Here is a 12,116-nt window from a genome sequence, read left to right on the forward strand (position 1 = left end):
CCTCTGGCCTCCTCTGCTTGTGGCTGGGCCCAGAAAGGGCCAACGTTGCCAGCTTAGAGCTTGAGTCACCCAAGGTAAGGCTGCTTCTGGGAGTACCCAGGCCTGTTGGGGTTCCTATGGTGACGACACTCTTAAGTTCCATGGGGCCCATGGCGAGAATAAGGCCACCGCCGGTTGTGTAGGTTGAGGCAGGCCAGGTTGATTCTAAGGAAGGAGTCCTCTGTGGTTGCAAACACCGAGGAAGCCACCAGGGACAATCAGTCTGGAAGAGACAGGGAGGACAGCAGGCAGTGAGTTGGGGTGGGGTGGGGAGTGGGGGTGGAAGAGCAGCAGAGCAGCAAGAAGAGTCAGTGCGGGGTCACGGTCAGTTGGCAAAGTGCCCGTCATGGAAGCACGAGACAGCGCAGTCACGTGAGGCGGCCCAGAGTCATTTGAGAGGAAGAGCTGCAGCTGCTTAGATCAAATTGCCCTGTAGTGTGTCTGTGGGGGGGGAGGGGAGGAAAAGGGGTGGGGCCTTGACAATTGACGTGGGAAGACCCCGCCCACTGTGGACGACACAGTTTCCTAGGGTGGGGAGTCCTGAGCTCTAGCTAAGTGAAATCCTGTGTGATCCAGCCAGCGCGTTGCTCTGTGGTTTCCGAAGCATTTCTTTGGCTGTGAGCTCCCCGGCTAGAGGTGAGGATGCAACCGTTAGAACCTTCGCAGTCTTGCCCTGTCTCCGTCACTGATGGACGGTGACCCTGAAGTGCAAGCTTAGTAAATCCTTCCTCCTCGGAAGCTGCTACCGGTCGGTGTTTTGTCCCAGCAAGAGAGATAGAACCGGAACAAGGCAGGTGTGGGGGCACCCTATGAACACGGCACCCATGACAAAAGCTAGAGGAGTCGGGCAGATAATAGATGGATTTCTCAGGGTTCACTGGCCTAGCCAACTGGAGAACCCTGGGCCAAGGGACAGATCCTGTTTCAAAGAGTATGGTAGAAGCCATCAGTCCAGGCCTCGGCAGGCATGCGCACTCACACCGGCTACACACATCCACACACAAGCACAGTCAACAGAGCCTTCAGAAGGCCAAGCGAGGAAGTCAGGGACAAGAGGAGGACACACAGGGAAGTCTTGCAGAAGCCCAGGATCACACTGACCTTTGGCTCCAGGGGGGCTTGGAGGGGGTGGCCCCCCCGGAGGCAGCAAGGCGGAGCGGCTAAGGGACTCCGCTACCCAACTCAGAACGCGAGTACAGTGCTGGACCTGGGAAAACAGGGGTCAGGGGGTCAAACAGGGGCGTGGGGGGAGGGAAACAGGTGGTCCCATCCCTGCCAGCACCTCACTGCCACGCCCCCAGTCCTCACCTCTCCCTCCAGCCCCCTCAGTCGCCGCTCATACTCTCTGATCTGTCCCAGCTGCTTTAGGGCAGTGTCCACCCTAGAAAGAGAGAGCATCCTCCCAGCTGAAGCCACATCATCCCACCCGCGGATCCTGCCCGGTCCAGGTCCCCGCCCCGCCCCTCACTTCTGAGACGTGCGTTTCAGACGCTCCGAGTCACTGTCTCGCTTGTCACGAGCTTGTTTCAATAGCAAGTTTTCTTTGTGCACAGACTCCCAGGTCAGCAGCTTCCGCTCTGCTTCCTTGGAGAGATAGACACCTGCGGGGGATGGAGGGGGGGGGGAGAGGCAAGTTCGAGAGAGTAAAGGGCGGGGCCACCTGGGGTCTCGCCCCCTCCCCCAAAGCCACCAAATTCTTCAGACCCCGCCCACCTGTCTCTCTTCCCTTTCCCGGCACCCCCAGTGCTGCCCCCTTGCAGACCAAGCTCCATCCTCACGGAAGTGCTCGAAGTGCTCGAAGGCTGGGGAGGCTGGCAAGTCAGCCCGGCGACACCTGCACCTGCGCAGCCGCCTGATGAGGAGGCGCGCGTGGGAGATGACGATAAGGGGCGGGGCCAGCGCAGGCCGCGAGTGGAATTCCCGGATGAGGCTGTAGCGCTGGGCCTTCCAGTAGAGGTCGCTGTTGCCTTGCACTTTGCTGAAGGTGTAGCTGTGGAAGCCAGAGATGAAGGATCATTGGAGGCCAATAAAGGACCTCAGATCACAGAGTTGGATTAGAAGTCAAGATGAATTAGCCAGGGGTTGCAGATCAGAGCACTTGGTTCCTGCACACAGTTGGCTCTAACTCCCATTCTAAAAGATCGCGCGCCCTCTCCTGGTCTCCGTCAGCACTGCACTTATGTGGTGTACATACATACATGCTGGCAAACAATAAAAGATTTTGTATGCAAGTGCCCGTGGAGACCGGAAGAGGATGTAAGAGCCCTTGGAACTGGAGCTCCAGTCACTTGTGAGTCGTGTTACGTGGGTGCTGGGGTTGCTTGTCCTCATAACGGAGCTGTAAGTGCTCTTCACTGCTGAGCCATCTCTCCAGCACAAGTCTTCGTTTATATAATGCACGTGTGTGAACATGTTTGTGTATGCACAGGTGCACATGTGTGTGCGCGCATGTGGAGCCAGAAGGATAGCCTTGGTGTCCTCGTCAGGAAGTTGTCCCCCTGTGAAGCAGGGTCCTTCACTGGCTGAAGTGCAGCGATTGGATTGTCTGGCCAGTAATCCTCAGAGAGCCTCCTGTCCCTGTCTTCCTGGTACTGGGATTACAATAATCCGGCAATGGTTGGAAATTTTGCATAGATTCCGGGGATTGAACTCGGGTCCTTGTGCTTGAAAGCCAAGTGCTTTACTGACGGAGCTCTGCCTATGCCCAACCCACCTCCACCGGGACATCTTGGATCTACTGTTTTCAAAACTATACAATGGCTACTTGATATATTTTGTTTTTGTTTGAGGTGGGGTTTCTCTGTGTAGGCCTGACTGTCCTGGAACTTGTTCTGTAGACCATGCTCTGGCCTCAAACTCAGAGATCTGACTGCCTCTGCCTCCTGAGTGCTGAGATAAAGGCGTGTGCCACCACTGCCTCGCTTTTTGTTGTTGTTGTTAAGGTTTATTTACTTTTATGTATATAGGTGGTTTGCCAGCATGTATGTCTGTGCATGGTGCCCACAGAGGCCAGAAGAGGATGCTAGATTCCCCGGGACTGGAATTACAGGCAGTTGTGAGCTTCCATGCGAGTGCGGGTAATCAAACAAGAGCATCCAGCGATCTTACTTAACAACTGAGTCATCTCTCTGGCCCTTGTTTGATTTTTGGTATAGGATTTCATGTAACCCAGGTTCCCAATCCTCCTTTCTCGCCGTTCTAAGTGCTGGGACAACAAGCTCGCTTCCCCACACCCAACTGGGCTCCGCTGGTTTTTAACAAGGATCTGGTTTTGTTTTGTTTTGTTTATTTTTTTGAGACAGGGTTTCTCTGTGTAGCCTTGGCTGTCCTGGACTCGCTTTGTAGACCAGGCTGACCTCGAACTCACAGCGATCTGCCTGCCTCTGCCTCCCGAGTGCTGGGATTAAAGGCGTGCGCCACCACACCCACCCAGTTTAACAAGGATCTTAAGCCCAGTGATTTAATGAACTCTCCTGACTGGACAGAAAGACTGTGAAGTAGGGCCTGTCCTCACACTGAGAACAAAATGAATTCCAAACAGGCCAATGATCTGCAAATAAGAGCTAAAACCCCAAACAGACTCTTAATAGAAACCGTGGAAGTAATGTACAGACTCCAGACTTTTCAAGAGTATAGAGGAGAGACGGCTCAGCTAAGGGTAAGAACACTGGCTGTTCATGCAAAGGAGCCAAATTCGGTTCCCACATCTACATGGTGACTCACAATTGCCAGGAACACCAGTTCCAGAGGTCAGCCTTTGTCTGACCTCTGCTGGCACTACATACACGTGGCGCATACACATGGTGCACACACATGGTGCACACACATGCATGCAGGCACATACACATAAATGAAAGAAGTCAATAAAGTGGATTTCATCCAAAATAAAAAGCATTTAGCGCCATGGTGGCCCATATGTATGTCATCTCAACACTCCCGGAGGCAGAGGCGAGGTTACCCTGAATTCCGAGCTCAGCCTGGGCTATAGAGTGAGACCCTGCCTCGGCCATGCCCAAAACAGCAGCAGCAAGGGTCTCAAAGTCCACGAAAGGCATGGGGTCTGGCCAGCACTGGGTGAAAACAAAAACGTGGCACATATTGAACAGGGTGAGGCTGGTGCACCTGAACATGGCGATGAGCAGATTGACCAGCAGGATGTTGGCCACCAGCAGGAAGACGACGAGGAGCACCACCACCAGCCAGTTGGCATACTGGGACACACAGGAGCCTGAGACGGTCCCCTCGGGGACTGCCCAGGAGCCCGGCGCTACAGAGCAGTTCTGTGGATCCATGAGGGCCACTGCAGAGGGCACAGGAGTGTGAGGCAAGGGAGGCAGGGATGGGGAGAGAGACGGAGACTCAGCTGGAGAGCCCTCTCCTACCGTCCATTTCCCCCTGGGGGATTTGTCCAAAGATCTGCAAATACGGCCGGTAGAAGACCCGACGCAGGATACTTGGCAGATTGCTGTCCTTGGGCCTTAGGATCCCCTCGGTGGCCACCCCATAAGCCACTAGCCACACACCGAGGAAGAAAAGGAAGAAGAACACATCCTTCATCTGGAAGCAGAGGAGGATGGAGTTGAGTGGGACCCCATCCTTTCCCCCCTAGCTCCACCCCTCCCCAGGACGACCCCCTACGCCATCCCTGGCTACCTTCCTTGCCTCAGGCACGCAACATCCTTAAAGCCCTGTCCCTTCCTGCCCTGCCCTGCCCACCTCAGAAGCCTTACTCTATCCTCGGATCCCTGTCCAGCCATTTAAAGACAAAGCCCTCCCTTTCAGTGTCCATCCTCCCCCAGCCCGCACTCTAGGTTCCGCGCCCTTTAGTTCCAGCTCCACCCCTTCACTCCAGGCCGGGTTCTCTCACGCCTCGCCCTGCCCCTCCTCCTCAGCCTCACCATCTTGCTCACGATGACAATCTTGGGCCCCAGCTGCTTGTTCACCGTGAAGATGTGCAACAGTCGCAGTGTGAAAATCATGAAGTCGAGGCAGAGGACCGTGCGTCCCAAATCATACAGCCCATGAGTCAGCCTAGGAAAGTGCAGCATAGCTGGGGTCAGGGGTGTCTCCTCAGACTTGGAAGCTGAGACCTCACAGGGCAGAAGCAGGGACCCTCTGACTGGCCCCCGCCCCCCCCCAGCTTTCTCTGGCCTCAGCAGAACGATGAATGGCGTCCGAAGAATCCTGTGAGGTAGGAGTTGGCAGTGCCACTTGCCCATCATCCCAGCACTGGGGAGGCTGAGGCCAGAAGGATCTCGGGAATTCCAGACAGACCTGCCTGGTTAGTTTAGGGAGTTCCATATCAGCCTGGGCTACAGAGTGAGACTCTGACTCATTAAAAAAAAAAAAAAAGAGGGGGTGGGGGGGCGGGGAGAGAGGGAACTAAAACACAGAGCGGTCAGAGGGGCATAAATGAAAACATTTGCAGGCATCAGACTGACAAAGGTTGTAAACCTGATTTGATTGATAGCTTCAGGTTGCAAAGTATCTTGCCTAGCATAGACTCAGGGGGGTGGCGGTGGGGGTGGGGCCCTCAAGGCTCCTGGTGGCAGGCCGGCAGGAAATGGGTCAACCTATCTAGACAGAAATCTATGCATGTAACGGATCTCTGTGTCTTTTGACCCACTCACTTTATACCAGGGATATAACTTTTTTTTTTTTCAACAATAAAAATTACAAATAGAAATAACCTCGGTGTCTATCTTAGAGGGCACTGGCTTAAAGGATGATTCACCAATTAGACTGAAGGTGACAGCCTCCCTCCTAAGATACAATGACTTTTCAGCCTTTGGAAATGGATGCTTGACCAGTGGTGGCGCAGGCCTTTAATCCCAGCACTCGGGAGGCAGAGGCAGGCGGATCGCTGTGAGTTCGAGGCCAGCCTGGTCTACAAAGTGAGTCCAGGACAGCCATAACTACACAGAGAAACCCTGTTTTGAAAAACAACAACAACAAAAAAGAAAAAAGAAAAAAAAAAAAAAAAGAAAGAAAGAAAGAAAAGAAAAAAGAAATGGGTGCTTAATAAAATGTATCAGTTATACCCTGACTTTGGCCTTCCTGCACTCAGCTGGGACTTGGCCCTGTGTTCTCAGATGATTACATTACACAGAATAAAGCCTGGAACAAACAGAAATATTAGTTTGCTAAACTCACTTATCTCCTTTTCTGTTTGAATGCATTATTCATGCCAGGTTACTGTTTCATTCTCACGTGGCCTGGAGAAAACCTACCTCTTCTTATGCCAGGCGACGGACGCTTCAGTAAAGGGGGAGGTGGTGGCTGTGCATCGCCCAGGGTGATAAACCACGGACCTTGCAATTGTTAGGTAGGCACTCCACTACTGAGGCACACCCCAGCCCCTCACTGAGGGATTCTAGGCTGGGGCTCTACCACTGAGCCACACCCCCATCCCCTCACTGAGGGATTCTAGGCTGGGGCTCTACCACGCCTGCCAGTCCCCTCCTCACCGGCAGGGGCTGCTCACTCACCTGCAGCCAACGCCTAGCAGGAAGCAGGTGAGGGCCAGCAGATCACATTGGTTCCAGGTGTCTGAGAGGTAGAGGTGAAGGCGGTGGCGCAGGGGAGCTTTGCCAGGCCCAGGTCCCCCGCTGGCCAAGCTACCCCAGCCGCCGCTCAGGCCCTGGCGCAGCTCCTCACACAGCAGCGTAAAGGCCCAGAAGTACAGCAGCAGCTCGAAGGCGCCCGGTGCTGCCGGATGGAAATCCACCAGCAACACGTGTGCAAACAGCAGCAGGAACAGCAGGTAACTGACCACGTTGCCCAGGAAGGCGGTCACTGGGGCGCCCCAGAAGTGCGACCATCTCTCGGAGTAGCTGCCACAGCAACGGGTACGTCCTGGCCGCCTTCGCCTCTCGAGGGCCACCTTTGCAGAGGGCTCCGCAGGCCTGCAAGAGAGGGAACCTCAGGGCCCACTGAGCCTGAACTTGCATTCTAACCTCCACATTGTACCATTCCGACTCTGGGGACACGAGCAGTCAACCCCAGCACGTGCGAGACTGAGACAGGAGGATTGCCCAAGTGATGCTAACCTGAGCTTTGTGAAGGAGAAAAGCAAACATCAAAAAACAAAAACAGCATAAGCCGGGCATGGCATTGACCAATTTTGATCCCAGCAGAGGTAGGTGACTCTGTGAGTTTGAGGCTAGTGTTGTCTACCTAGGTCAGTCCCAAGCCATCCATGGGCATAAAGAGAAACCCTGGATCAAAACCAAACCAAGCAAACAACAACAACAAAAACAAAACAAAAAACAAAAAAACCCTGAACACAAAATCTTTATTTTTTCTTTTCCTTTCCTTTTTGTTTTGCTTTTTTTTGGGGGGGGAGGGTTGTTTTTGTTTTTGTTTTTTGAGACAATGTTTCTCTGTATAGCCCTGGCTATCCTGGAACTCACTCTGTAGATCAGGCTGACCTCAAACTCAGAGATCCACATGCCTCTGCCTCTGGAGTGCTGGGATTAAAGGCGAGCGCCACATCTGTCTTTACAAACTGAGCAGAATGGGGACTAGAGGGATGGCTCAGTGGTTAAGAGCACTGACTGCTCTTCCAAAGGACCTGGGTTCAATTCCCAGCAACCACATGGCAGCTCACAACTGTCTGTAACTCCAAGATTTGACATCCTCACACAGACATACATACAGGCAAAATATCAATGTACATAAAATAAAAATAAATAAATTAAAAAAAAAAAACTGAGTTAGGCGTGGCACACCTTTAATCCCAACACTCAGGAGGCAGAGGCTGGTGGTTGTGAGTTTGAGGTCTACCAAGCAAGTCCAGGACAGCCAAGGCTACATAGAGAAACCCTGTATCAAAAAACCAAAACAATAACAACAATGTAAAAAAACTGAGCAGAAAGGAAGAGGCAAAGATGACAAAGCCAGCGAGAAAATACTGTATAGTGCTGGGTGTGGTGGCGCACGCCTTTAATCCCGCACTCGGGAGGCAGAGGCAGGCGGATCCCTGTGAGTTCGAGGCCAGCCTAGTTTACAAAGCGAGTCCAGGACAGCCAAGGCTACACAGAGAAACCCTGTCTTGAAAAACAAAACAACAACAAATCATCTCTCTACACTGCAGGTGTTAACGCAGTGGTCCTTGAAGAGGATGCGGATGAAAACGCAGTGCAGTCCGAGAGCTGGACCTGACCTCGGGGAGTCTGATGCCCAGCCATTTGTCAGCACACTTAAAAGAACACAGTACAATTTGCGAAAGAGTTTCCAGGCGCAAAATAAAGCTTAAGTACATGTGGCCATGAGGGAGGGCTCTGTAGCTGAAAGGTCTGGATTTTGGTGTGGTCTCTGACCAACAGCATGGAGGTCAGCAGGCCAGAAAGTACATGTGACATCTTCCCTAAGGAGAGGTAGGCTCTGGACTGGAGAGGGAGAGTCTGACGTAAGCAGACTGAGATGTGCTGCCACAGATAGCAAAAAGCCCAGGTTGTCAACAAAATCCACTCCCAGCCATCTCCTTCAGTGAGAGGAGGCCTCTGTGTGTTTAACATCCCCAGTTTCTCTAGTGATCTGTGGGCACAAGGACCCTTGTACCCCAACTACTCAATACATCACATACGAGCTCTCCTGGGAGTTATCCAGGGCCAAGGAACAGACTCAGCAAATACAATGCTTCCATTGGTCCCCAAGGTGGAAAGCGGAGAGCCTGTGTCTGCAAGTGGTCCTCTGGACCCCACATCCTTGCTGTGGCATGCAACCCCCTTTAAAATGCACAAATAACAAAATGAGATGTGATTTAGAAAAAAAAAATTAAGGGGCTGAAGAACTGGTTCAGCAGAGTGGTGCCCTGCTCTTCGGAAGGACTGCATTTGAAACTAGGTTTCCTGGAACGGAGCCATATGCTGAGGCCAGTGGGCTGATAAGGACTTCACAGAGTATGCGGAAGCCTGGATGTCATCGGGTAGTCTAATTTCTTTCGAGTTGTTTTCATTTTTATTTTTTTTCCAAGACAGGATTTCTCTGTGTAGCCTTGGCTGTCCTGGACTCACTTTGTAGACCAGTCTGGCCTCAAACTCACAGCAATCCACCTGCCTCTGCCTCCAGAGCGCTGGGATTAAAGGCGTGCGGCACCACGCCCACACAGCTTCTTTTGGGCTGTCTTTAAGCCCTCGCCTGCCTCGCCACCAGATCTAACATCCTGATAAACAAAAGCCCATCCTGCAATGTATTAATTTCATAAAACCCTACCCTCTGACAATAGACAGCTAAGAATGCCATTAGACAGTGCCCGGACTGGAAGCTGCAACTCTCCTGCCCTCCCTGTCTGCTCACTTAATGTCCCTACTGGTGTGTTTCTAAACGCCTTGATGCCTGACTGTCTTTGTTCTGTTTCCGTAAAAACTCCTTGAAACTGTTTCCATGTTGGAGCACAGAACTGACTTAGTTCCCTGTTCCCCGGCTTGGGGGCTTAGGTCAATCACATGTGTCTCTAGAAAAAGCTGCCTCTTTTTACTTCATTTGAGGGGACAGCTGTGGGAGTCGGTTTGTTTGTAGTGTGTGTGTGTGTGTGTGTGTGTGTGTGTGTTGACAATTCTGAATACCTACATGGCGGCTCAGAACCTTGAGCTGGGACTCAGACCCAGGACAAACAGCTGAGGTGCCCATTTAACATAGCAGAACAGAGATGGCCTCCTGGTTCTCCCAGCATTCCTCAGTCCCCTCGTGAACTTTCCAGCCCAGGGGCTGGGCTTCCCCTCCCCCAGGGGCTCTTCACTATATAATCCAGATAGCTTTGGGACTGGTGAACCTGCCTGAGAGTTGCTCCCAATACACCTGCCTTTCTCCTGTAATTTGGCTTGAATTGGCTCATTTTGTCAGCAGAGAAAACCTATTGCGCGGTGTATAACTCCAGCTCTGGCCTCAGAGGGCAACTGCCTGCACATACAAACCCACACATATATACGTAATTAAAAATAAAATATGTTAACATGTTTAAAGCAAGTGTTAATTCAGCACAGCCTGTTGGTCACTTGTCTTGGCGTCTTCCCCTGCCCCAGGGAGTCTGGGCCACTTGATGGAATGAATAATTATCTCCTACATGGTACAATATGATACAACTCACTTTGGCTTCCCAAAAGCCCTTCCTGGAGGCAGCACCCTTAATCCTGCACATGCTACCTGCCAGATTTTCTGACTCAGAAGAACACATTTTTTCCGTTTCTATGTCTTTTGTTTGTTTGGTTGGTTTGGATACTGCCCAAAGCTGTCACGACCCCTCCAGTGGAGTCTGTGTGACAAATGATGCCGCACTACCCGAGGTGACAACCCCGGCCCACGGAGAGCCTCCTGGGATGGGTCTGATGTTCCTGCCAGGAGTAACTGATTGCAGTCTTTCTTTTTTTCTCATTTGTTTCGGAATATTCTGCCTCTGTTTTTACTTTCTTTTTTTTTTTTTAAAGATTTATTTATTTATTTATTATGTATACATGGTCTGCCTATATGTACATCTGCAGGCCAGAAGAGGGCATCAGATCACATTAAAGATGGTTGTGAGCCACCATGTGGTTTCTGGGAATTGAACTCAGGACCTTTGGAAGAACAGACAGTGTTCTTAACCTCTGAGCCATCTCTCCAGCCCCCTGTTTTTACTTTCTTATCAGAACTTTTCAAACGAAACTGTGTTGCTAGGAGACGCCCTAACTTGGGACTGCAGCCCAGGGCCATCCAGGTTCCGCTCCACTTATTAAAACAAACATGGCTAAGAATTAATCACCAGTTAATAGTTTATATTATGACTTACAAATAAAGTGTTTAAGAAAGCTCCAGATAGTGATGAGGAGAGCTAAGAAAAAAACTGTCTTGACTCACAGATGTTTGGCATAATGAGAGAACACTGACCTTTGATAAAGAGGGCACATGCGTACTGACACCAAGCTAGTGACTCAAGATTGATGACAACATTATTACTTTGCATCCTGTATTTTGAATTGTATATAAAAAAAAATGTAACCACAAAAAACACTCCCCATTTCAAAAAAAAAAAAAAAATGTGTATAAAAACCTAGCTTGCTTGCCTACAAAATACACTCAAACTTAAACTCTCCCTTGGGTTAGTCTGTTTGTCACTCCACCTATCTTTACCCACCAAGGCTTCGAGAACCTATACTCAACTGAAATGGTTCGTGGCACAAAGCCTGGACATGCTTTCCTTGGTGCTCTGGGCCTTTTCGCTCATTTTGTGACATGCCATCCCTCGCCTCTTCCCACAATGCCACTGCTTGCCAACCTCCATGGCAGAAGGGCGGCGGCTTCCTCTCTTCCTCTTCACAGGCAGCTCGCCGTCGCCTGCTCGGTTGTCTCTCAACCTCTAATAAAATGGTTCCAAGCTTCTGAGTCCATTCTAAATTGTATTAACTAAACTAAAAACCATGGCCAGGTGGAGACAGGAGGTCAAGGGTCACTGTTTGGTATCTTCCTCAATTGCTCCCCATCTTATTTGAACACAGGTCTTACTGATTTCAGCTACACAGACTGGCTGGCAGGGCCTCGGGCATCCTTTGTCTCTGCCTCTCAGTGCCAGCACAGGCTTATGCTGCCACGCCCAGGTTTCATTTCAGGTGCTAGGAATCTGAGCTCAGTTCCTCACGCTTATGTGGCCGTTCTTTACTGGCTGTCTCCTCGTTGTTTTGTTTTGTTTTGGTTTGGTTTGGTTTTTTGAGACAGGGTTTCTCTGTGTAGCCTTCACTGTCCTGGACTCGCTTTGTAGACCAGGCTGGCCTCGAACTCACATTGATCCGCCTGCCTCTACCTCCCACCTGCTGAGATTAAAGGCATGCGCCACCACCGCCTGCCTGGCTGTTTTGTTTTGTTTTGCATTGTTTGTTTGGCCTGGGATAAGACCTAGAGCCTTGAGCAGAACAGGCTAGACAAGTCCTCAGGCACAAGATTGCACATACTGAGCCTGCTTCTTCACGGGGACTGCAATATGGTGACAGCAAGGAATGTCAGAAACAAATCCAGGTCTTCAGGAGGGGGGTGGGTCAAAGGAAAAAAAGAAGAAGAGGAGGAAGAGGAGGAGGAGGAGACATTCCAGGCTGGGCACCACCGGT

At 51.2% G+C, this 12,116-nt stretch overlaps 1 protein-coding gene across 1 annotated transcript in view; it reads right to left on the bottom strand.

Annotated features, from left to right (window-relative positions):
- Positions 1-985: 985 nt before the first annotated feature.
- The window catches only part of Trpm4 (transient receptor potential cation channel subfamily M member 4), a 30,237-nt gene continuing 19,106 nt past the window's right edge, over positions 986-12,116 (bottom strand). The window contains exons 17-24 of the mRNA XM_051149679.1: positions 6,528-6,944; positions 4,938-5,070; positions 4,422-4,596; positions 4,162-4,339; positions 1,818-2,029; positions 1,508-1,640; positions 1,348-1,420; positions 986-1,246 (exon numbers count right to left, since the gene is read on the bottom strand). Coding sequence (XP_051005636.1) covers positions 986-1,246; positions 1,348-1,420; positions 1,508-1,640; positions 1,818-2,029; positions 4,162-4,339; positions 4,422-4,596; positions 4,938-5,070; positions 6,528-6,944 — 1,582 coding nt within the window. The remainder of the gene's footprint in view (positions 1,247-1,347; positions 1,421-1,507; positions 1,641-1,817; positions 2,030-4,161; positions 4,340-4,421; positions 4,597-4,937; positions 5,071-6,527; positions 6,945-12,116) is intronic.

The sequence above is a fragment of the Acomys russatus genome, chromosome 7 (genome assembly GCF_903995435.1).
Source record: "Acomys russatus chromosome 7, mAcoRus1.1, whole genome shotgun sequence".
NCBI classification, from domain to species: Eukaryota; Metazoa; Chordata; class Mammalia; order Rodentia; family Muridae; genus Acomys; species Acomys russatus.